The sequence below is a fragment of the Dermacentor silvarum genome, chromosome 3 (genome assembly GCF_013339745.2).
Source record: "Dermacentor silvarum isolate Dsil-2018 chromosome 3, BIME_Dsil_1.4, whole genome shotgun sequence".
NCBI classification, from domain to species: Eukaryota; Metazoa; Arthropoda; class Arachnida; order Ixodida; family Ixodidae; genus Dermacentor; species Dermacentor silvarum.
Genome location: NC_051156.1, coordinates 210,377,776 through 210,392,782, shown reverse-complemented (window position 1 = coordinate 210,392,782; position 15,007 = coordinate 210,377,776). Strand labels below are relative to the sequence as shown.

At 47.0% G+C, this 15,007-nt stretch overlaps 2 protein-coding genes across 2 annotated transcripts in view; one reads left to right on the top strand and one right to left on the bottom strand.

Moving 5' to 3' along the window:
- Positions 1-1,445: 1,445 nt before the first annotated feature.
- Positions 1,446-4,272, bottom strand: LOC119446598 (pyruvate dehydrogenase E1 component subunit beta, mitochondrial-like). The gene is given in 2 exon segments (XM_037711074.2): positions 1,446-2,969; positions 2,971-4,272. Coding segments are annotated over 2 exon segments (1,095 nt in total). The 5' UTR covers positions 4,009-4,272; the 3' UTR covers positions 1,446-2,912.
- A 5,994-nt stretch (positions 4,273-10,266) lies between these two features.
- LOC119446596 (sodium/hydrogen exchanger 3-like) overlaps positions 10,267-15,007 on the top strand; it is a 411,172-nt gene continuing 406,431 nt past the window's right edge. The window contains 1 exon segment of the mRNA XM_049664238.1: positions 10,267-10,756. The gene's annotated coding sequence lies outside the window, so the exon portion shown is untranslated.

The window sequence follows — 15,007 nt, the reverse complement described above, 5'->3', positions numbered from 1 at the left end:
TTAATGAGCAGGACACTGAAAGCATGGAATGCTTATCGGTACACTTTCAAAGTTGTCACTCATTTCACCGTTTTGTAATGGAAAATAAGTAGATTCACTGTAACCTAGCTAATACTCTTTTTGTTTGAAGTTGAGACACGCAAGCAGCAAGCAGAATGTGACAGACGTGTTCAGACGAGTGGCATGTATGCCAATGACCAACCGACACAAGCATCCTTGCTGCCGTAATCTGTAGCCAAGCGTTATTCAAGTGTTATTGACCATCGTCAAAGTCTATGGCTGTGTTGGAAATGTGACAAACATGGCTTGTGCCTGGCTGTTCTGAGCCCCAATACAAGAAAGAATAGACTTAGTAACTAGGCATCTGGCCTTTCAGAAGCTATGTTCATCAGTGCATGCTGGATGTTTGACACTTGCTAAGGCAGAAAAGTGCACTGGATATCATCCAGATAAGAGTCGGGAGTAAATTATACAGATACTGTAGACACAGCAGCTGTACATCAGACAGTTGAAAGTGACGTGTGATTGTGTAAACCATATTTCGATGGAAACCCGTCTGGCGAGGAATGAGCATAGTGAAATAAACGAACACTCGCCAATAGAACAATGGAACACTCGCCAGTGGTTTTGGGATCGGAGCGCACCGAGTGCGCCCTGACCCCGAAACTAAGCTTCTGTGAATGAATTCCCCCAGTGTTATACTTAGTGGCAAATGTGGAAGAGAAAATTTGCCTTTCAGTTTCTTATGTTTGCATTTCATTCTTGTGTGACAGTTAAATTATGGGGTTCTACATGCCGAAACCACCATCTGATCGAGTTTTATGAGATTATGAGGATTAATTGGGACCACCTTGGGTTCTTTAACGTGCACCTAAATCTAAGTACACAGGTGTTTGTGTGATAGTACCACATGAGTGATGCTGAATTTGAGGGAAATATTAGTCGAGATGATTTGACTGCACTATGAGGAGCCTCCTATAGGCCTAATGGTTTCCTCAGTTGTAAAGGTTGAAGCAATCTTTTACATAGGCTTTATTTTTAAAGCTCAGTGCCTTGCTCCTAGCACAAAGTGTACACTCGGCATCAAAAGATCACATACCACAGGTTCTGAGAAAACTTAGAATTTCCAAGCGGTTTGTGACCGTAGCCATTGAAACCGTACAGCACTATGTTCAGATATACCGGTATAGGCTGGAACCCAGAATACCATATGGCATGCCCAGGCTGTAGCACTATTCAGCTTTTTTGGATATTGTGGTTCGTAAGCTTTCAGCACCCATTTTACTTATCTAGCTCAGTGCACGAACAAGTCCACGTTGTACAGAGCAACCTAAAAGAAAAACAAAAACAGCAATATATATTGAAATTGGGAACTTGTAGGCTTGAGCAAATGCTGAAATGAAGCAGTGCATGTACACGTGCACCAAGATAGCATTCAGGAGCCATTACTGTTGAACATTTTTAATTTATAAACAGAAAAGGGCACCGTTTTATGCGTACACTAATTTGCAAAATGCTTCAAATCCTGAGTCTGAGGCTTCAGAGCAAACGAACTTGAGAGTGGAGATGTTGCAGATATGGCAGCAACTCAGAAATAACACAGCCTCATTTCTCATTTTGCAAGTCAGGCTCATGTTTTCCTTCATTTTAAAAGCTTTGTTGGTCACCATGCCCAGCTACAATGTCGGGGAAGGGTGTGCATGACATCACTGTTTCTCCCAAGTACAGATGTTGGGAGATCATGAAGTCAAATTTTGTGTCCACGTTTTTTGTGTGCGGTGATAATATCTGATATCACAGTGTTCTGCGATTGTCTTTCCAATTTAGCTGTAATTAAAGTTTCAGGCGTCACAAAAACACTGGTTCAAGACCAGCTTGAAAACACTTTGAAGATCATGGAATAGTGAATGTCAACTAGCAACTTGTGCAAGCAGGACATACAACAGAGTAAGTTCAAGTAAACAAACTCTACACAGATTTAACGACAAAGCCTATCCTTATAAAAAATGCTGCGATATGCCTTATATTTATAGTGGCCATATTGTGCAACATGTTGACCAGGTCCGAGATCAATATAAATAGGACTGTTTCATTATCACTTATTCAGATTTTAAATCTGACATGACCACCCTTTGCAGAAATATCAAGCACCTGAACAAAGCCTGCACACACAACAGCCTGTAAATCTCAGTTTCACGATCACCTTCCTGGCTTTGAAGTTGTAAGCTAAAATGAATACACATAGCAGTACAGCTGTGCTCACTTTGACCACACTCGAGATCTCATTGTCGACATGTTTCTCACAATCAATATAATTTGCTAGTTTTTTCACAGTCAAAAAATACTAACAGAATCCACGAGTTCTGTTGATAATCCAGTGAGAGACAGTTACGACCAATAAATCTTTAATAGGAAGCAAGTGGACTTCCGACAAGACTGAATCGGTCTGCTGAGTTCCTCTTGATTGGAGCGCTTACTAAGTACTTTTTCTTTGCTCCCTCATTTGGCTGTGTTACACATTGTGCACATGTTAGTGTGTCACAAAGGAGCATACAGGTGAAACCCACAAATCTCGTGAGACATCACTGCACTTGCAGCAATGGATGAGGCTATAATGGCACAGCTTGAACTTTGAAAGAAACGCAGCAAGGGCCACTCATGGCACGGATCACTTGAAGGGTCTGGTGGTGACCTCGTGCAGTTACAGCACACGATTCTGCACATGCTGCAGATTAAGAGGCTACACTTTGCTCTGAAGCCATAACACTGAAAATCAGACCTATCTAAAAAACGAGGGGAAAAAAAAATAGAAAAGCTGGCTGCATTAACAAAGTGCGAAAACCAAAGCTTCAGGGCCGGCTGCCTTAACTTCGAACAAGGACGTGTGTGGGATCTCTAGCTTCGTAGTCACTTCACTGCATGTTCAGCAACTTCTTGACGGCTAGCACGACGTGAGCTTCTGTGGGCACATGCCTCTTGCTCGAGCGTGGCTGCGTAGGGCATCGGTACGTCCGCGCCCGTCACACGAATGACAGGGGCGTCGAGGTAGTCGAACGCGGGACTCTCGACGATGCTGGCGCAGATTTCTGCTCCGACGCCGAAGTGGGGCCAGCCGTTCTCGACCGTAATCAGCCGGTTGGTCTTCATGACTGACTGCTGGATAGCCTCCTCGTCGAGAGGCCGGATGCTACGAAGGTTGATCACCTCGCACTCGACGCCTTGGGTCGCCAGCTGCTTGGCGGCGTCCAGACACACGCCTACCGCCTTGGAGTGCGACACTAGGGTAACGTGCTGACCGGGCCTCTCGATCTTGGCTTTGCCGATGGGCACGAGAAAGTCCTTGCTCTTCACCTCGTCGGACACCTCAAACGCGTGGCCGTACATGAGCTCGTTCTCGAGGAAGACGACGGGATCGGGGTCTCGGATGGCCGACTTGAGCAGACCCTTGCAATCCTCCGCGCTGTAGGGCGAGATGACTTTGAGGCCGGGGCAGTGACCGTACCAAGCAGCGAAGCACTGTGAATGCTGGGCGGCTACGCCGGCTGCGTTGCCGTTGGGTCCTCGAAACACGATGGGCACCGCGATGTGACCGGCCGACATGTAGAAGGTCTTGCCGGCCGAGTTTATCACCTGATCGATGGCTTGCATGGCGAAGTTGAACGTCATGAACTCGCAGATCGGCCTGAGGCCGGCGAAAGCGGCGCCGACTGCGATGCCGGCGAAGCCCATCTCCGTGATGGGCGTGTCGATGACGCGTTTGTCGCCGTACTTCTTCCAAAGGCCTCGGCTCACCTTGTAGGCACCGTCGTACTGGGCCACTTCTTCGCCGATCAGGAAAACCCGCTCATCGCGCTCCATCTCCTCGTCCATGGCCGAGTTGAGGGCATCCCGGACGGTGAGCTGAGCGCCTAGCGCACGCGTTGTGGACAGCGAACGACGTCCGGAGGCTAACGTTTGCCACTTAAGCTTGAAGCTCACACCTTTGATAACGTTGCGCATCGAAGCCATGTCGATGAACTCTGAGTGAGAGTGATCGAAGACAAGGTCGGCGTGAGGACGTGGATCGCGCGGTCACACCGGCTCTAGCGGTCACTTCACACCTTGGATTCGTCCGCCGAAGCTTGCCGTTCGCGGGAGAATGCTATGATTTGCTATAGTTTAAGCACGCCATCCGAAAGAAATTCGCGCGGCGTGGTTACTTGACTGTGAACTTCGCAGCGGCGAGGTTGCGGCCGGGGACCACTCCACTTGGGATTTCCAACTCGGTCGCATGCAATATATATGCTGCTTCGGGCAACTTACGCAGTGCGGCGCGCGATGCACACCGTAGTTCTAAAACTTGCCACCGGAGGTCAGCACTTGTAACACTTCTGCCAAATGGCGCGAAATTTGTTTTTTTCTATTCCGTTAAGTTCGCGGCCAGAGCAAAAACGAGTTTGGTTAGCGCCTCTGAGCTTCGTACTAACGCGTTGTACACTTCATTCGCATAAATAAGTCACGTTCACAAACTCTGAGCAGCGCCTTCCACTCTACTGAATCTTAAGACAAAGGCATTGTCACAGCGGAATTGGCGACACCGGGGCTCACGAGAAAATAAAAATAAAGCACGTCACATCAATTGCTGATATGAAACGTCACATCAGATACTGCATCTGCAGCTGCTAAGTTAACGAGAAACGTCAACTGCGCTGACTGGCATCCCAAGTGAATAACCTGAAACGATAATTAGAGAGAATAACTTATTAAGACAGTACGATGCCCTTAGACTAGACAAACGATAAGTTTGGTGCTGTCATTGAAAACACTACATGACAGACCCAAAGGAATGTCTCATGCTGGTTAATGAAACGGCGGTAAGATACCGTATAATTGCAAAGCGATCAGCCTGACCGATAAAGGCAAAATTTTAGATAACATGCCCTATGGCCAAGTCAGGTCAACGTCACCTCACGCTGATTAGAAAGACATCAATCCGCGCACCGCGGCCGGAGTCACGAGAAGAAAGAACCTTTTTATTAAATCGCCTTCAATAACGAAATATTTACACAAACAAATCAACAACCAACTCCCCAGCTGACCAGAAAATCTACAGAACACGCGCTTACTACAGCTACAGAAAATCTACAGAACTTTCTTCAAAAGCTAAATATAGGGACTGTAAGAAGCAAATGTTTCATTTATGCTGCCATTTTCTTGCTTCAACAACTTACTTCAAAGGTGCGTTGACCTTGATCAGACAGCAGGACCTCCTCCCCGTCCACGGTCCCCTATGGCGTTCTTAGTTTACGGCAACGCGCAGAAGGTAGATCGGTGTCGCGCAGTGCTTTCCGATCGACCCCTTTCATTTCTTCAGTTAAATGATGAAATGAACGTCTTCCGAATAACGAAAAATGGTGGCTATCAATCACTTCGGCTGTTGACACGTAAGGTAAATTGTTCTTCAGCGAATATTGCTGAAGAACATTGCTTCAGAGCGACTTAATTTCCAAGTTGAGAGTCACAATCTTGTTTCGTCAGAGCAATTGACAACTGGTCTTGGTGTGTTTGTGTACAAGTGACAAGTGGTCAAGGATGCGCTCACAGTAAATTTTTTTTTGCTTTAGCTCGGGACCTCCTATCAAAATACATGTATCGGAACGGAGAAATACATTTCTTCGCAGCCAATGCACCAATTTTGATGAGATTTGTTGCATTTAAAAGAAATAGGGACTGTAAGAAGCAAATGTTTCATCTATGCTGCCATTTTCTTTTTCAAAAATTTTGAAAATTGCGACTGTATAGTACCATGTTTCAAGTTCCGTAACTCAGTAATAAATAATGATGTCACAATTTTGTAAACAACACCTATTTAGAGATCGAAATCGAAAAAAAAAACTGCAATATGCGTCTCATTTGTGTGTAACAAGTGGAAACCGAGGAACCCCATTTGTGTTAATCACACGACCATATATAAAGACAACAGGCAATGAATCCCAGGAAAGCATAGGGGTTTTTAGCTGTGGCTTTAACTTGAAATGTATAAAATAATGAGAAAAAAAGGGAAATTAAAGTAAACACGAAAAGATAAATTCTCGCCTGTGGGACCGAACCCATAACCTTCGCATTACGCGAAGTTGGATTAGTGAGTAGGACTTTTGCAAAACCCTCGTAAACTTTGTAACAGTTTCACATAAGCTGTAGATTCAGTTATAATTTTTTCCCGATGCAGATGCTTTAACAGATGCAGTTGACAGAACTGCGATATCTGTTTTCGGTAGAGAGTTATGAATTTGTAAGCTTCGTGCTTAAACTTCATTTTTTTAACTTACCAATTTTCGGCAATTTTCCTAAAGTATTCCGGCCCTTATATCAAAATTTAGCTTCCTACATTCACTTGAATTAACTTTCTCTCTCAAGTGCAACAAATGTAATTCAAATTGGTTCAGCAGTTGATTCACAATATAATATCTGCGTTTTGCATGTATTTGAATATTAGCGGCATTCGAAGTTGACCCCGAGCTAAAGCTTCTTCTTTTCAATTTTCAATCTGTCCGAATTTATTCAGCCATGTGTGCAAGATGGCCCAGGACGTTCGTCAAACGATGTTTTATACATCCCAAGTAGATAGGCCGACTAATACAATAAGAGGAGGAGAGGAAGTGAGGGAAAGACAGGGAGGTTAGCGAGTGCATAGACCGGCTGGCTACCCTGCGCTGGGGTAAGTGGGATAAAGGAAATTAGAGATGTCAGGACGATACGCAAGCACAAAGAAAACAGAAAAAAAAAGACAAAAATAAAAAGAAACTGCGCATCAGTGCGATGTAGCGCGCGACGATTCTCAAAGTCTGTCATAGGCCCGCATGTTCTCAAGCAGCGCAACAATAGGGTCAACGCCTTCTGTGTGCTAAGGACGGTATGGGCTAGTGTCCGAAGAGTCTCTCTTTGTCCGGTCTACCTAATGCGGCTGAGAGTTCTTTTATAGGCGCACAGTAGCGACAGCATTCACATAGGAGATACGCAATCGTCTTCTCGCGGCCCACACGAGTAAATTATAATCCACAGAAACACAAAGAATAAGACATTGACGTGACGTATTAAACGTGATGCTAATTCAATGAAAATACCACATATGCCATGCAGTTACATTATATGCCGAATTATGGAGGGAACCTGACAAAACACGGATCAGTCAGATATGAGTGCATTATACTAATACACACTAGATACACAATATACTACATATAACTCGAATAAACGCTGGTACATCAACCTGGTTTGAAAAGCTGTTTTACTTTCTCACTAAAGTGAATAACATTTCTGCGTTTTAGAACAATGTTGAACAAGGAACGATAGGTATGACGTATAACTAGTAAACTACATTCTGGTTGTCACTTGTCTGCATACTGTAGTTGGTTGGGTAGAAATGAAACCACGGAAGTCTAACATCTATAATAGGTTGTATATTGCTTATTCCGACTAAGGTTGCCGTGGTTACTTCGGTTAGGAATGAAGACTGTCAAGTTACGCTTGTAGCACTAAAGGAAAGTCAGGACAAGAAATGTCTCAAATCCATTTCTGTCGGTTTTTTTTTTCTCGAGAAATTTTAATAATCTCTCTTTCATAGCAGTTGATTGGTATCAGTTTTGTTACATGTTCCCCATACTACTATGTAAACCAGATGAGAATGGGGCAAAGGAAGAATTTGACCGGCAATGGGAGGGGATCGTTGTGGCAGTTGATCACACCGGTGCAACGATCAATTTTCGTTTCAACATAATTCATGTGATCACTCCAACCTGAATCACTAACAGAACACTTGCATGAATTTGCGCGTAGAATTTACAAGCCATCTAAAAATAACTAATACTATGACTGAAAGCTTATCTTTTGCACAAAAAGAGCGTGAGCTGTGTACTGTTAACGTTTGATATAGCTTGAATAATTGGTAGCCACACTGTTCACTCCTTAATCCAAGCGTTAGAAAGCCGTTCAAGTGCTTTCAAATTTGTTCCAGTCAGTCAGTCAAGAACTTTATTCAGGTCCTGAGGAGTTTTAAGCCGTTGGAGATTCCATGCGGGGAGCTCCTCTGGCCGAAACCGGGAAAACAATAAAGGGGTTTGTATATCAGCAGCGTATAAGGTTACATCAGAGGTTGAAAGAATGTTCACTATGGAATATTAATAGGTATATACAGAGAACTATAGGAGTCCTGCTCAAGCACAGTGTGGTGCAATCCAGTGCAGTGAGCCTCTCAAAGGAGATACTCACTGCACGCTCAATTCTGTCAGCGCTGAAGTACCGGCTTGTCTCATAGAGGAGGGAACCCCGGGCCCCCAGGCACTCTCCATAACATCTGCAATTTTTTCTGCTTATGTTCTTACTAAAGTGCAAGCCATGTCTTGATAGATGCTCGTCAACCCCAGAATCAATTGGTGACCGCAAGTGATTGATCCCGCGCAGGGATTCAAAGTCTCCCTTCAGTGGAGGGGGGGCTTATATTGTGGCGACCACTATAGCGTGCACTCACTCACACACACTCATATATATAAGCGAAGCGTTGAATCACAGGATCCGGCAGTGAAACAGGTCAAGGAATTGAAGCACGTAGAAACCTTCACAAATTCACGTGGTGGTATAGCTTCACGCTCAGGTGGCTCATGAAACAATATGCTGTGCCAAGAATCTTGGCCGAATAAGGGTGATGCGCAGTGCTTCGGGGAAATGCATGCAGCAGTACAGCAATATCTGCTTTCCTGTTTGTGCTCATGCCACATCCATCGATTATTTGCGATGTAATCATTAATCGAAAAGTTGGAGAATCAGAATTGTCCCGCACAAGGAACTACTAGGGGAAAAAAAAATGGGTGCCGTAGTGCTACAGTTGACCTGATGAGAGGGGGGGGGGGGGGGTGCGAACCCCTCCTTAGGAAATGGAGGAGAGGCCGGGCCCTTCGAGCCCCCCCCCCCCCCCCCCCCTTGACTTTAAGCACTGATCCCGCGACCTCGGGCTCAGCGACAGAACGCCAAGTGGCAGAAGGCTGTGAGTTGGCTTCACTGTCAGGCAGGGTTGGCTTACGAGTGCATAAGACAGCTGTCTTTAGGAAAGGGATTACAGTTAGGCAAATTAAATAAAGCAGTACACGGGCGATTGCTAAGTAAAGATCCGAAAGAAGAAGAGCCCGTAACATAAAGCATGCGGTCATTGTTTACACTGCCAGGTATTTAGTATGTTTGTTTACTATCTCGGTTTAGGGGTTCTTAGTTTGTGGCACCTTGTCAACTTTCTAAACTCAGTAAGCTGTAAGGTATATAACGTCAAGTCTGGAATTTTTATGGTAGTAATTATTAAAAAGTTCATGAGAGAGAGGGCTTTTTACTGTCTGTCTCTGTTACCCAATTAAACCAGTCTTTCAGTGAGTTACTAACAATCTAGACGCACGTGGGACAGACTCTTACCTGTCTCGTGACTATATTGCATCGACGCCCGTGTATACGGTGGCAACGCGACACACAGATGTGGTGGGCTAGCTTGTGTTGTTTGCCGCAAAATTTCTAAAGCACATAAGACCGTGTAGCGTGGACGCATAACCCCGCAGAACGCATGCGTCTGTATCTCTAAAGTAAGTGCTGTGCGTGCTACCAACTCCGCCATGCACACGCCTTTATGCCCTATCTTGCGCGAGAGCATTGGCCTGGGAACTCTTGACTTGAATTCTGGGGTTTTACGTCCCAAAACCATGATTTGAGTATGAGGGACGACCTAGTGGGGGTCACCGGATTAATTTTGACCACCAGGGGATCTTTAACGTGCCCCCCAATGCACGGGACAAGGGCGCTATTGCATTTCGCCGCCATAAAAATGCGACGGGCGGGACTTGATCCCGCGACTTCGTGCTTAGCAGCGCAACACCGCAGCCGCTAAGCCACCGCGGCGTGTGGGAACTTTAACGACAGTTAGTACATTTTCGAAAGCAAACTGCGTAAAAATTGGGACAGCAGACGTGCGAAGATATAGTATATGCGTGAGCGTGCCGACCTGTTTCAAGGCCTATGAAAGCGAATAACGACAGCGATTACGACAGTCCCGGACGACGATCGAGCACTGCGAAGCAGGTGTCCGTGCCCTCGAGGCAAATTCCCGCTTCTTCCAGCGAGCAGAGCGCGTCCACCTGCCGGTGCGCAGTTCCAGAGTTTCGGCTCCGCGCGCCGCGCAAGAAACGAGGAGAGAAGGGACGTTCGCTCTCCGCCTTGTCCTCCGAGGCAGCGGCGCCAGCGCTGCCAGCGCTGGCTCCCCTCAACGCCTCAACGTTTGCCGCGGGCGGGTGCTGTGTGCGCGCTCTTGGCGTGCGTGCGTGCGTGTGTGTGAGAGTTGCGTGTGCGTGCGTTCGCTGTGCGTGTGTAACGTCGTCGTCGTCGTCGCCGGGGCTGTGCGAGTAGCGGCGGCGCGGTACCGGCGACGGACCCCCCCCACTTCCACAGACGGCGCAAAACCCTCGCTGCCGACACGACGCGCGTGTGCGTGTGTGTGCGCGCGCGCTAGAGAACGCGAGGAGCGTCGTCCGTCGTCGTCGTCGTTCGGGATGGTGTTTGTTGTGCGATAAGTGCGAACTCTGCTGAAGAAAGAGGAACGAAACTTTTTTTTTTTCTTTTCTCGTACCCCCCCGCCGCCCGCTACCTCCTCGACTAACTACTTTCTGCTGCCTGGATTTACGGCGGTGCATCGGCGCTCCGGCCAGTGGAGCAGCCCCTTCGTACTCGTCGGATGCTTGCAAACACGGTCAGTTTGTTTCTGCCTGCACCGGCCACGCGCTTCTCTCTTCTTCTTCTTCCCTCGTTGATTTTAGTTTCTTTTTTTCCGTCTTCCCCCGCACTCCCCGACTCTGCGAATGTCACAACGCGCGTAACCGCGAATAGACACCGCGGGCCTCCGTTTGTGTTGGCCGGCAGCTGTCTGCTGTACGACAACTGTCCGAGACGGCTGCGCGCCCGCTCGTCTCCTGCTCGAGCCGTGTACACACTTTTGCGAGTCCTCGCCCTTGGTGACGGAAACGACAACGGATGCTCTGTGTGTGTGTCGGCCACGCGTTTGTGCGAGTGCCCTTGGTGCCCTTCCTTCGGGCGCTGCTTCGCGCTCCACTGATCTTTGTTACCTTCTGGAAAGAGCGTTCGGTCTTTTTTTCCAGGTTAACTTGGCGTGGTTTGTTTAGACCAGGTTGTGGTGTTAGCTGTCTTGGATAACGGGAGAGACCGTGGAGGGCATTCGTATGCGGCCTGGTCGATAGGACAACTCAGGAACATCATTGATGGATAGCCCGCGAACGCATTTCCGCTGCCTGCAGGAACAATTCTGATCGAACTGTTACGTCTTGCTCAAACGATTGAGGATGACCTTCATAAATATTTCCGTAAATAGTGGTAAATAGCTAGCAAGCGCTGAATATGCAGGCGCTGCGGGGCTGGACTGTCAGTGGCCGTGGTAACCGCCCCCAAAAAGGAAGAACACGAAACCGCTTGAAGGTCTTGAAGCCTGGGCGTGCGAAACTTCAAATTTGAAAGGTGTGCTGCTGTATGGTAAAACACGAGCGCAGTTACGTTCCTGTAATCGCGTTCTGGCTGCCAAGTATCTCGTCTCTTCGAAGGCTCAGGATTTTGATGCGTAACCTTTTTGGCAACAGTGCGCGGGTACTTTTCCATACATTGATACCTTTACGTTAATGTTAGTGTGTTCATAATCTAGCGGTCGTGCTTCGGTTAAAGTGTACTAGCGGTATTGTTTTGCATCGTACGAAATCGCCGGCCACAGTGACTCAGGCGTAATTCTGCTGTCGAGGATGAGGCTTTGGGTTCGATTCCCTGGCCCGCGGTGGCACGGCCGCATTCGAATGGGCGCGAAATGCAAAGCACCCGTTAACTTTATTTGGGGTCTAGTTAAGGAAACCGAAAATTAATCCGTAGTCCTCCATCGCGATGACTTTCACGATGACATCATGTCATCAAAACAACTTGTGTCGCTCCATTGGGACATTAAAATCAATACATCACTCAATCAGCCAATCGTGCGCATTTAGTCAGTTCTTTCACGCTTCATTCCGTCGTGTCGTGGGGCTGCGTGCGCAGCTGTTAAAGAAGCGGGTTAATCTACAGGGAATCGTTCGTATATACGGTCGGCGCGAATGCTATTATCCATGGTCTATAAGCCGTCCGTGATATATCGGCCGAGCTAGTCGCTACGATTTCCCATCAGAACTGGCTTAGGTCGCGCAACGCTCCTTGCCGAGTGTGCGGAAGACGGCGTGTTTTTTTTTTTTTTTCTTTTTTTTTTCTCTCGTTTGCGTGTGACACTTGCAGTGTCTACACGAGTTTGCGTATACACGAGTATATACTCGATCACCACAGGCTGTGCCATGCCAGCTGCTGCATAGCTGTATCGGCTGCTTGATTTAAGACGCATCTATCCGAGGATTTCGGGGACGCTGTTACGAGGGCGTGAACGGTGTCGTTGCGTATCTTCGCGAGTGCATGACTGCTTCCATCAACGCCTCCGGCTTGCGCTCTTTCGATAGAAAGGAATTGCGCGAGGAGTCCTATTGTATCTCATGTGTATAGCCTGATCTGGCTGTTAACGGCTGCCCTGTCTTCCTTCGCGAAAGGGTTATTATGAGCGATGACGGGTGCGTTACACGGTGATTGTTTATGGCCGACCGGGGCTAGCGGAGATAGCAGAAAGTCGTGCCGATGACCGCTTTCGTCATTTCCTCCTTTCCTTGCTGTTTCCCCGTTTCTCTAAGATGTTCTGAGACGACTGCAGTGCCCGCATTCCGCGACGTTTCTTTTCCTTCATCTATTCAAAGCCTGTTAACGGTATCACTCAATCGATCGATCGAATATTCAGTTAATGTTTGAAGACTGAAATGGTCTCAAGTACGTCTTTATATTTGGAAAGTGTGCTCGCTTGTCATTTTCGGTTGCTTTTCCCTGCTAAAACTTTCTTCACGTGAGCCTGAAATATTGATCGATTGGCAGCAAGTTTGTTCACGCCCGAGAAAAGACTGATTTCTTGTTCAGAATCTCAATATTATTGGCCACGATGTCGAGGGTTCGATTCCCAGCCGCGGCGGCGGCATTCCGATGATGTCGGAATGCGGAAATGCTCGTGCATGCCCAATATTGGGTGCGCGACAAAGAACTTCGACTGTCAGCTCCAAGTCAGGATTTCCTAATGCCTGCCATATGCACTCCAACTCATTTTAATTTATCTGCAAATTTCCTTCTCCTGATCAGGGTCCCCTGCGTGTAATTGACCTAGATAAACGTACTCCTGCACAGACTCTGCACAGGCTTACTGGCGATCATGAATTATTGTTACCTTGCCAGGATATTGAACATTACCTTGGTCTTCTGCATATTAATCTTCAGCCCTACCCTTACACTTTCTCGGTTAAGGTCCTCAATCATTTGTTGCAGTTCATCCCCAGTGTTGCTGAACAAGACATTGTCATCTGCAAACCGAAGGTTGTTGAGACATTCGCCGTTGATCCTTTCTCCTAAAGCTTTCGCCATATACAACACCTGAATTGATTTTGAGCGTTAAGCCCAGTCATAAAAAGCTAGATTCCCCCCCCCCCCCCCTTCTTTTTTTTTCTTTTCTTGCTCTTGTCGTGCGAGTGGAAAACTGTTCGTAAGCGATACATCGCGATCATATTTAAACAGTGCTATATGTAAGCTTCCGGTGACAGGATATAAGCGTGAGCACCTTGCGTATACACACATATATCTGTGTCGGCGACATCAAATGGGCTTATCTCTATAGTCCCGCTTGCAGAGTGAATGACGCGCACGCGACAAGGCAAGCGGTGGCGCGCAGGTAAATAAATTACCCCTCACACGTTCAACGCCCGCGTAAAACAAATGCACTTTCGAAGACACACAAACCAGCTGGAGTGCGTTGGTCGCTCGGCGCGTTGCCTAAACGAATTACGCTGGCGCCTTTAATGTTTCCCTTTGTGCCGCCTCTGGAGCGATGGCGCGTCTCTATAAGCTGTGCATATGTGGACGTGGCATATGAGTAGCCGTAGCAACCCGCTTGACGGAAAACCGTATCGTCAGGTAAAAACAATATCTGGAATTAAAAGAATTTCACTGGATATAAGATAATTTGACTGGCTATAAGCAGGAAATTGACGTTTCAGCGTATACCCACCGGACGCTGGCATGCACTATACCTAGATGCCGGATTGTGCGAACAAATTGTGACATTCGCAAAATTGTGCATTGTGTGACGCATGTCTCAGTGGGACATTGACATGTGGCGCCTTCACAAACTGACAGCGCCCTCACGGGTAGTTTGGTATTATTTTATTCTTCCTTTTTTTTTCTCGCATCTTTTGTATTCCTTATCCCCTACCGCAGTGCTGGGTAGCCAACCGGAGATATCCTCTGGTTAACCTCCCGTTCTTTCCTTTGCTTTTGTCTATCTATCTCTGTCTGCGGACGTCTTGTTCACAAAGCGATATATACCACTTTGCTGCTGAGCGTATAAACAATGCTGTTGGGCGGGCTAATGGAGCGATCATTGCAATGCAATGTCCCAGCTAACGTTAACCAAGCTGTTAAAAAATAAAAGTCAAGGAGCATAGTGCACGAAATGCGTTTTTAAGACCGACGGAGTTCGGTCGTCACAGGTCTGCTGGAACGCGGTATCGGTGTTGCAAGCTGCGCTATAGGCAACGCGCAGTGACGTCTTCGCTATAGTCGGATACAACTTAAGTCTGCAGTGAAGCCCCACCCACGCCCTCATAACCGCCAGCCACTGTTCCTCCGCGAGGCTGCAAATAGTTCGTACTTCAAACTTTCCCTGTTACCCAAATAAGGCGGTTAGCACAAAAATAAAATTATAAGCGCGTAATTGTATACATTTTCACTCGTCTATTATAGCGGAACGTACAAGTACGACAAGTACAGTCGTATCAAGTACGACGCCATTTTGAAAAGGTCGCATGACGGCGATTCTGTTTGCTTCTGTAATTCG